The sequence below is a fragment of the Coregonus lavaretus genome, assembly GCF_964263955.1.
Source record: "Coregonus lavaretus genome assembly, chromosome: 7".
NCBI lineage: Eukaryota > Metazoa > Chordata > Actinopteri > Salmoniformes > Salmonidae > Coregonus > Coregonus lavaretus.
In genome coordinates, this window is record NC_139994.1 from 922,976 (window position 1) to 933,969 (window position 10,994).

At 46.9% G+C, this 10,994-nt stretch overlaps 1 protein-coding gene across 1 annotated transcript in view; it reads right to left on the minus strand.

Annotated features, from left to right (window-relative positions):
* Positions 1–3,854: 3,854 nt before the first annotated feature.
* tert (telomerase reverse transcriptase) overlaps positions 3,855–10,994 on the minus strand; it is a 19,130-nt gene continuing 11,990 nt past the window's right edge. Inside the window, exons 11-16 of the mRNA XM_084166339.1 lie at positions 9,965–10,153; positions 6,465–6,591; positions 6,289–6,350; positions 5,719–5,843; positions 5,406–5,543; positions 3,855–4,282 (exon numbers count right to left, since the gene is read on the minus strand). Of these exons, the coding sequence (XP_084022465.1) occupies positions 4,179–4,282; positions 5,406–5,543; positions 5,719–5,843; positions 6,289–6,350; positions 6,465–6,591; positions 9,965–10,153 (745 nt within the window). The 3' untranslated portion in view covers positions 3,855–4,178. The remainder of the gene's footprint in view (positions 4,283–5,405; positions 5,544–5,718; positions 5,844–6,288; positions 6,351–6,464; positions 6,592–9,964; positions 10,154–10,994) is intronic.

Genomic DNA, 10,994 nt, shown 5'->3' on the forward strand with positions numbered 1-10,994 from the left:
CTAAAAGATACTGTGCTTCCTGTTTGAGCTTTTATTGTAAGCAGGAATCAGGAGGATATAACTATGGTCAGATTTGCCAAAGGGAGGGAGAGCCTTGTATGCTTGTTCTGTGGTTGGAGTTAAAGGTGATCAAGAGTTTTGTTGTCTCTAGTTGCACAGGAGACATGCTGGTAAAAATGAGGTAAAACGGATTTCAGTTTCCCTTGCATTAAAAGTTTCCCTGCATTAAAATCCCCGGCCATGAGAAGCGCCGCCTCTGGATGAGCATTTTCTTGTTTGCTTATGGCCCTCTACAGCTCGTTGAGTGCGGTGTTAGCGCCAGCATCAGTTTGTGGTGGTAAATAGACGGGACTCTGAGAAACAGTGAGCTCCAAAAGTATTGGGACAGTGACTGTTTTGGCTCTGTACTCCATTTGTACAAAAAGTGCTGTAAAAATATCCTCAAATTAAAGCTTGACAGTCTGCACTTTAACCTCGGTCGTTGTATCATTTCAAACCCCAAAGTGCTGGAGTACAGAGCCAAAACAACAACAAATGTGTCACTGTCCCAATAGTTTTGTAGCTCACTGTAGAATATTACAGTTCTTCAGGTCCCGTTGATAGGATTAGTCTCTAACGGAGTTCATCCAGTGTGTTCTCCAGTGACTGCACGTTCACCAACGGATCAGAGGGCAATGGCCGTCTATTTGTTCGCAGATGTCATCACTTTTTCACAGCCGCTTCCTCTTTCGAGTCGCGGGGGGATTAGGGCCTGTTCCGGAGTAAGCAGAACGTCCAGAGATGCAGACTCGTTGAAGTAGAAAAATTCATCCAAATCGAGGTTAGTGATCGCTGTTCTGATGTCCAGAAGCTGTTTTCATTTGGAGGCGAAATAAACTTACACCTGTTAAGACGAGGTAACGGACTAGAACACATGTTTAGACGAGGTAACGGACTAGAACACATGTTTAGACGAGGTAACGGACTAGAACACCTGTTTAGACGAGGTAACGGACTAGAACACATGTTTGTTTAGACGAGGTAACGGACTAGAACACATGTTTGTTTAGACGAGGTAACGGACTAGAACACGTTTGTTTAGACGAGGTAACGGACTAGAACACCCGTTTAGACGAGGTAACGGACTAGAACACCCGTTTAGACGAGGTAACGGACTAGAACACCTGTTTAGACGAGGTAACGGACTAGAACACGTTTGTTTAGACGAGGTAACGGACTAGAACACGTTTGTTTAGACGAGGTAACGGACTAGAACACATGTTTGTTTAGACGAGGTAACGGACTAGAACACGTTTGTTTAGACGAGGTAACGGACTAGAACACCCGTTTAGACGAGGTAACGGACTAGAACACCCGTTTAGACGAGGTAACGGACTAGAACACCCGTTTAGACGAGGTAACGGACTAGAACACCTGTTTAGACGAGGTAACGGACTAGAACACCTGTTTAGACGAGGTAACGGACTAGAACACCTGTTTAGACGAGGTAACGGACTAGAACACATGTTTGTTTAGACGAGGTAACGGACTAGAACACATGTTTGTTTAGACGAGGTAACGGACTAGAACACATGTTTGTTTAGACGAGGTAACGGACTAGAACACATGTTTGTTTAGACGAGGTAACGGACTAGAACACCTGTTTAGACGAGGTAACGGACTAGAACACCCGTTTAGACGAGGTAACGGACTAGAACACATGTTTGTTTAGACGAGGTAACGGACTAGAACACATGTTTGTTTAGACGAGGTAACGGACTAGAACACATGTTTGTTTAGACGAGGTAACGGACTAGAACACATGTTTGTTTAGACAAGGTAACGGACTAGAACACGTTTGTTTAGACAAGGTAACGGACTAGAACACGTTTGTTTAGACGAGGTTACGGACTAGAACACATGTTTGTTTAGACGAGGTAACGGACTAGAACACCCGTTTAGACGAGGTAACGGACTAGAACACCCGTTTAGACGAGGTAACGGACTAGAACACCCGTTTAGACGAGGTAACGGACTAGAACACCTGTTTAGACGAGGTAACGGACTAGAACACCTGTTTAGACGAGGTAACGGACTAGAACACATGTTTAGACGAGGTAACGGACTAGAACACATGTTTAGACGAGGTAACGGACTAGAACACATGTTTAGACGAGGTAACGGACTAGAACACATGTTTAGACGAGGTAACGGACTAGAACACCTGTTTAGACGAGGTAACGGACTAGAACACCTGTTTAGACGAGGTAACGGACTAGAACACCTGTTTAGACGAGGTAACGGACTAGAACACCTGTTTAGACGAGGTGCTGGCTAACGGAGTAGAACATTTGAAAAAGAAAAGGAGAGCCGCACTCTATGAGCTCAGAATTTAATAACCTAATAACCAACGTTTCGACAGACAAGCTGTCTTCATCATGGTATAAGCTGTTTTCAGTCATAGGAAATGGCGGAGACATTATGTACAAAAAAAGTTAAGATCAGAATAAAAATAGCAGAATTGGTTAGGATCCCGTAAAACAGCCACTATCCACTGCAGCGAAGCTAGTAAGCGTCATTCACCGGAAGTTATGCATGCAGCGCTTGTTGGCTAGCCTGGCTAGCACGCTATGCAGCGCTTGTTGGCTAACCTGGCTAGCACGCTATGCAGCGCTTGTTGGCTAGCACGCTATGCAGCGCTTGTTGGCTAACCTGGCTAGCACGCTATGCAGCGCTTGTTGGCTAACCTGGCTAGCACGCTATGCAGCGCTTGTTGGCTAGCACGCTATGCAGCGCTTGTTGGCTAGCACGCTATGCAGCGCTTGTTGGCTAGCACGCTATGCAGCGCTTGTTGGCTAGCACGCTATGCAGCGCTTGTTGGCTAACCTGGCTAGCACGCTATGCAGCGCTTGTTGGCTAGCCTTGTCTTGAAAGTCTACGTAGGACCAGCTCACCGAGGTGGGACCAGGCCCTTCATCGACAAGTCGCGGAAGAGAGACAAGCGGCGCTTGACCAAGGCAGACACAGCCAGCGGGGGGGGGGGGGGGGGGGTACCCACTGAAGCCTCCCAACAGAGCGCACAGGAGCCGGGTTGAGCGTGGGTAGCCACCGCACACACCCAGGTAGGCAAGACATATGCTCTGACCAAAGACCAAATAAAAAATCAGCCAAGGCACGGGCACCCGGGCAAGGAAGTCACTAAGACCCCTGAAGAATGATTCCACGATTGTCAAGAAAACCTGTGCATGGACTAGTAGGGGAACAGTGCCAGCTGTCCTGTTCTGCACATAAACTGGTTCGAGCGAGGGCATGCCAGAGCAGGCACTGAGCCGAGACGTACAAGCCAACAAACATAAGGGTCTTTATTAATTTGGGCATGGCTTCGTCTTCGTCGTCAAGGTCGCATTTTTTTGCCATCTTACTCATTGCCACAGCCAGGCCAAGCAATACAAAAAAAATAACTATTTGTTTGTGATTAGGAAACTATGAGAACCATGCAAACTCCAGCAGACAACATCCAGAGGGTGAGCATGCTCCACCACTATGGGACAGTTCAGTTGGCACATCGCAAGACGGTCGTGTTCCAATTGTTTGTTTTGTTCCTGTTCACACAAAGGTGAAGTGGAATATTTGAAGGAATTAATCTGAGCCTCACCCTTACCACCGGTGGAAGGCAGTGCTTCCAGCGAGGCACGGATTTCATTGGCCTATGTAAGGCGCGATTTTAGATCCTTCAACCGAAGTCGCGTGAGTACAACTCTCCATAGTATTTTGTACCGAAGTTTGACTGACTGAAAGGGAACTGCCTTTTGCTACCGAGCACTCGATGAATCAACAGACAAAGTCCAGAGAAAGAGATGGGAGGGTCTGGTGTTCACCTTACATACAATCTTTATTGAATTTTTTTACATGGCATTTAAAAAATAAAAATAAAAAAGAGAGCCTTTTATGATTCATCCTTATCGCTCATGTTACTACCATCACAGTCCGCTTTAAAGTACAATGGAATCAAACATGAGCTAGTATACAGCCAAACCAGAATATTGACACCGGAAACAAATTCCAATTGTCCACACAGTATTCCGCCTCTACAAGACTCCTACCTGCTGTGCTATGCAGGCCCCTTGATGCACTGACGGGGTTATGGGGACGAGGACCGAGAGGTCAGAGGGCGAGAGGTCAGTGGTGGAAATTCTCCTCTAGGCCCAGATGGCCTTGAAGTCCTCAGGTATTTTGGGTGTGGCAGCTTGTCTGATTCGTGCCAGTCTCAAACCCCCCAGCTTCCTCTCCAGCTTCCTCTTACCTGTAGAGCCAGAGAGGGACACAGTTGAAGCCGACCCATACACAGCCACTGACTACGGCAAGCAAATAAACAGTTACGGGTCCATAAAGTGGTTGAGAGAAAATATGTCCAATCCAGTGGGATGTTACTATCATTAGAAAATGAACTCAACGTGGCCTGGGGTGGTCTACCGATCTAAGCCGATGCTTCTGGAGCAGACGTACCGCTGCCGGCATGGTTTCGAATCTGGCCCACTGCCCTTTCAATATCTCCTACCTTTCAATCCTTCCCCCCCCCCCCTCCACTAAACATACAAAAGACATACAAATATAAAATACAAAATACAATAAATGAACTCAATGACATAACCTCCACACTTACAGACCCTTTACTATAAGGGTAGGCACCTCTGGAGTTACAGCTGGGGTGGAATAAAAGCCTGCACTGCCTGTTTCCCACCCCCCGTCGTATCACCGGTCATGTCACTACTGGATCAGTAAACCTGATCGTCTCATCGACTGTCTTCAATGCCCGTAGGCACCATGATAGACCCACACAGTGTTGCAGTTATCTTTGCAGGTCTGACGCCATTACGGTATTCTAGTATGATCACGGAATATATTGGTGAACGGAAAGAGGGTGGTCTAAAAAAACAAACCAACGCGGAGGGGGTGTAACGTCAACGCGGAGGGGGTGTAACGTCAACGCGGAGTAGGTGTAACGTCAACGCGGAGTAGGTGTAACGTCAACGCGGAGTAGGTGTAACGTCAACGCGGAGTAGGTGTAACGTCAACGCGGAGTGGGTGTAACGTCAACGCGGAGTAGGTGTAACGTCAACGCGGAGTAGGTGTAACGTCAACGCGGAGGGGGTGTAACGTCAACGCGGAGTAGGTGTAACGTCAACGCGGAGGAGGTGTAACGTCAACGCGGAGTAGTTGTAACGTCAACGCGGAGGAGGTGTAACGTCAACGCGGAGGAGGTGTAACGTCAACGCGGAGGAGGTGTAACGTCAACGCGGAGGAGGTGTAACGTCAACGCGGAGTAGGTGTAACATCAACGCGGAGGAGGTGTAACGTCAACGCGGAGGAGGTGTAACGTCAACGCGGAGGAGGTGTAACGTCAACGCGGAGGAGGTGTAACGTACGTGTGTGTAGTGGAGGGAGGAGGTCCTTGTAGACGGGACGATGACAGGACAGAACCAACAGGAAGGTCAGAGAGTAGATCAGTTCTACTGCTTCATACTGTAGGACTCCTGTCAGAGCCGTACAACCTAGAGACAGACCTGGGGGAGGGGGGGGGGAAGAGAGAGAAAGAGACTAAATATCAGCACGCTAATGAAGGCTACAGTGACGATGAGGGGGGACAGGGGGGGGGGGGGGTGAGAGCGAGATGAAAGCTAGAATGACAGAAGTATGGAGAGTCCTATATTAAAAAGTAGTAAAAATCTCCAGGCTTGCCTTTGTTGCAGAGTCTGACCAGCTGGTTGGTGTATTCTGCCATGTCCCAGATCAGATTGAGGAAGTAAGCTGGGTTTCTGCCCACCTTCTGACCAAAGGGCAAACTCTGGGCACAGGCATGGAACCTAACGCCACAACCACAGAAAGCACCGTGTATATTCATCTGCTGTGTGTGTGTGGGAGCTTAGAAGTAAAAAAATGGCCAATGGTTAATGAAAGAAAAATGGAATGTGTCCACTCTTGGAATAAAGGTGACCAAAAATAAATGATTGACCCCCATTACGGAAACATTAACCATAGAGAGATGATCACTTATCCAAAATAAACACTTCCTGCTACTGCGTATTACTGCAGCTATTAGCTAGTTAACCATCAATCTGCTCCATCCAGAGACATTCCTCTTCATAAAAGAAGATAGGGTGTTTCTATCTGGGTTTCTTCCAGACAGAGGCTGAAGTCCCTCTCCTGTGTTTGGGACAGGCAGTGGCTGGAGGAGGTGTGTGGTAAGGGTGAGGTGAGAGGTCAAGCCACTGAAAGGTCATTTTCAGGTCAGACCATAGGCTACCTTACCTGAATGCGTGCAGCAACACTAGCTTATAGATGTTTTTATAGACAGCCTTCAGGGAGTTGGTCTGAAATACACACACAACAGGAGGGATTGGATAACAGTCACACTTCGGGTGGGAGAGAGTGGACAAAGCAGTTGATTGACAGGTGGTCTTAGCCTATAGCAGAGCCCGACTCACTTTCAGGTCCAGGAAGAGGGCATGGCACTTGAGTCTAAGGATAGACATGAGCTTCCTCTTCATTTGCTGCCCTGCACAGTGGGCGGAGCCTAGCGTCAGGCTGTAGCGCAGGGATAGGCCAGCGTAGCTGAGAAGACAGGAATAAGAGATCCAAGTTCAGTTGTGCTTTTATCATAATGAATACATCCAGTTAGATACATCTTATCCTATTGTTCTTACCAATTCATCATCATCATTCATATTGACCCATCAGCAATCTGACTCCCCAGTCCCACTAGGATTTACTGTTGCTCAATAGAACTCTATACCAGTAAGTACGGCCAGGGTTCAAGGTAGTTAAGAACAGTTTACCAGAAACCATGCAGGCGGTAACAGAGAGAGAGAGAGAGACAGGAACCATATAAACAGTACATTGACAGACAGAGATAGTAAGACTTCGGTAATCCTCCTAGTCACTCTAGTACAAAGGTCAATGAGCCATCTAAAATCTGGACCCAATTTATGTTGCATCTGGGTTGCTCAGTGTGTCACCCCAAAAAAAACATCGCCTGCATAGCAATTGATTGAAATCAATCCTATATGAAAGTAAAAAATAAAATAAAAAACGGAATATATATACACTACCGTTCAAAAGTTTGGGGTCACTTAGAAATGTCCTTGTTTTCGAAAGAAAAGCAGAAGATCTCGTAAAATGCTGTGTACTACTCCCTTCACAGAACAGCGCAAACTGGCTCTAACCAGAATAGAAAGAGGAGTGGGAGGCCCCGGTGCACAACTGAGCAAGAGGACAAATACATTAGAGTGTCTAGTTTGAGAAACAGACGCCTCACAGGTCCTCAACTGGCAGCTTCTTTAAATATGACCTGCAAAACACCAGTCTCAAAGTCAACAGTGAAGAGGCGACTCCGGGATGCTGACCTTCAGAGTTGCAAAGAAAAAGCCATATCTCAGACTGGCCAATAAAAATAAAAGATTAAGATGGGCAAAAGAACACAGACACTGGACTTTTTCTTTGCAACTCTGCCTAGAAGGTCAGCATCACAGAGTCGCCTCTTCACTGTTGACGTTGAGACTGGTGTTTTGTGGGTACTATTTAATGAAGCAGCCATATGTGTTATTTCATAGTTTTGATGTCTTCGCTATTATTCTACAATGTTTTAAAATAGTAAAAATAAAAACTCTTGAATGAGTGAGTAGGTGTCCAAACCTTTGACTGGTACTTCTGAATTAGTGGATTGGGCTACTTCAGCCACACCTTTTGCTGACAGGTGTATAAAATCGAGCACACCGCCATGCAATATCCATAAACAAACATTGGCAGTAGAATGGCCTTACTAAAGAGCTCAGTGACTTTCAACGTGGCACCGTCATAGGTTGCCACCTTTCCCCAACAAGTCAGTTCGTCAAATTTCTGCCCTGCTAGAGATGCCCCGGTCAACTGGAAGTGCTAAGTGTAAGTGCAGCCGCACACAAGCCTAAGATCACCGTGCCAAGCGTCGGCTGGAGTGGTGTAAAGCTCGCCGCCATTGGACTCTGGAGTAGTGAAAACACGTTCTCTGGAGTGATGAATCACACTTCACCATCTGGCGGTCCGACTGACGAATATGGGTTTGGTGGATGCCAGGAGATTGCTACCTGCACGAATGCATAGTGCCAACTGTAAAGTTTGGTGGAGGAGGAATAATGGTCTGGGGCTGTTTTTCATGGTTCGGACTAGGCCCCTTAGTTCCAGTGAAGGTCAATCTTAACGCTACAGCATACAATTACATTCTAGACGATTCTGTGCTTCCAACTTTGTGGCAACAGTTTGGGGAAGGCCATGTCCTGTTTCAGCAAGACAATGCCCCTGTGCACGACACGAGGTCCATAGAGAAATGGTTTGTCAAGATCGGTGTGGAAGAACATGACTGGCCTGCACAGAGCCCTGACCTCAACCTTATCGAACACCTTTGGGATGAATTGAAACGCCGACTGCGAGCCAGGCCTTATCGCCCAACATCAGTGCCCGACCTCACTATTTATTATTATAATGCTCTTGTGGCCGAATGGAAGCAAGTCCCCGCAGCAATGTTCCAACATCTAGTGGAAAGCCTTTCCAGAAGACTGAAGGCTGTTATAGCAGCAAAGGGGGGACCTACTCCATATTAATGCCCATGATTTTGGAATGAGATGTTCGACGAGCAGGTGTCCACATACTTTTGGTCATGTAGTGTATGTATACATATAAAAATAAATAAATCCTATATCCTATCACACACAAAGAACATGGGTAATAGAAACAAAATCAGTGGATCTGAATGTTCACAACACCAAAGCAATACCTCAGTGTGTGTGTGTGTGTGTGTGTGTACCTGTGCCTGTGTCTGCATGTCTGTGCGTGCATGCTTCCATCCTTGTGCCTGTTACCTGGTGTAGTCATTGTAGAGGTCCAGAGTGTTACCTGGTGTAGTCATTGTAGAGGTCCAGAGTGTTACCTGGTGTAGTCATTGTAGGAGGTCCAGAGTGTTACCTGGTGTAGTCATTGTAGAGGTCCAGAGTGTTACCTGGTGTAGTCATTGTAGACGTCCAGTGTTACCTGGTGTAGTCATTGTAGAGGTCCAGAGTGTTACCTGGTGTAGTCATTGTAGAGGCCCAGAGTGTTACCTGGTGTAGTCATTGTAGATGTCCAGAGTGTTACCTGGTGTAGTCATTGTAGAGGCCCAGAGTGTTACCTGGTCTAGTCATTGTAGAGGTCCAGAGTGTTACCTGGTGTAGTCATTGTAGAGGCCCAGAGTGTTACCTGGTGTAGTCATTGTAGGAGGTCCAGAGTGTTACCTGGTCTAGTCATTGTAGAGGCCCAGAGTGTTACCTGGTGTAGTCATTGTAGAGGTCCAGAGTGTTACCTGGTGTAGTCATTGTAGAGGCCCAGAGTGTTACCTGGTGTAGTCATTGTAGAGGTCCAGAGTGTTACCTGGTCTAGTCATTGTAGAGGTCCAGAGTGTTACCTGGTGTAGTCATTGTAGACGTCCAGAGTGTTACCTGGTGTAGTCATTGTAGAGGCCCAGAGTGTTACCTGGTGTAGTCATTGTAGACGTCCAGAGTGTTACCTGGTGTAGTCATTGTAGACGTCCAGAGTGTTACCTGGTGTAGTCATTGTAGACGTCCAGAGTGTTACCTGGTGTAGTCATTGTAGGAGGTCCAGAGTGTTACCTGGTCTAGTCATTGTAGGAGGTCCAGAGTGTTACCTGGTGTAGTCATTGTAGAGGCCCAGAGTGTTACCTGATGTAGTCATTGTAGGAGGCCCAGAGTGTTACCTGGTGTAGTCATTGTAGGAGGCCCAGAGTGTTACCTGGTGTAGTCATTGTAGGAGGTCCAGAGTGTTACCTGGTGTAGTCATTGTAGAGGTCCAGAGTGTTACCTGGTGTAGTCGTTGTAGGAGGTCCAGAGTGTTACCTGGTGTAGTCATTGTAGAGGTCCAGAGTGTTACCTGGTGTAGTCATTGTAGAGGTCCAGAGTGTTACCTGGTGTAGTCATTGTAGACGTCCAGAGTGTGTGTGTCCAACAGTAAACCACACCAGGGGAACAGGCAGTGAAAGGGCAGCAGGCGTACCCCAGCAGGGCAGGACCCCCCCTCACCCACAGGGAAGTTAACGGCCACCTTCTGGGGGTTCACCACACACCCGTACTGGGGAACCCCCGCCATCAGGGTCCTAAGAAAATGAGAGGAAATGACATCATCAACAGGAATAGGTAAATGCATCAAACATGTGGGGGATGGGAATATGCTACGGAAGCAACTGGTCATTCACTAGCAAAGCATTTAGCAAGTCCCACCGGAGACACCCAAAATATAGAAACCAACGGTTGATTTTACAGACTTACGTTAAGATTTCTGCCTCCAAGAATGACATGACCTCAACAAATGTCAGATTTACTTTCATATTGTATAGTTGGCCCTAGCCACTGATACACTAAGCTATTTCTCATCCACATATGGTAATGGTTAGTACTGGTCAGGAAGATTACATATGGTAATGGTTAGTACTGGTCAGGAAGATTGGGGATGCTTTGCTGCCTCAGGACCTGGACGACTTGCCTTAATAGAAGGAACCATGAATTCTGCTCTGTATCAGAGAATTCTACAGGAGAATGTCAGACCATCCGTCTGTGAGCTGAATCTGAAGCGCAGCTGGGTCATGCAGCGAGACAATGATCCAAAACACACAATCACGTCCACATGAAAATTACTAAAAAGCAACAAATTGGAAGTTTTGGAATGGCCTAGTCAAAGTCCAGACCTAATCCCAGTTGAGATGTTGTGGCAGGACTTGAAACGAGCAGTTCATGCTTGAAAGCCCACACGTCACTGAGTTAAAGCAGTTCTGCATGGAAGAGTGGGCCAAAATTCCTCCACAGCGACGTGAGAGACTGATCAACAACTACAGGAAGCATTTGGTTGGAGTCATTGCAGCTAAAGGTGGCACAACCAGTTATTGAGTGTAAGGGGGCAATTACTTTTTCACACAGGGATTTTGGGTGTTGCATAACTTT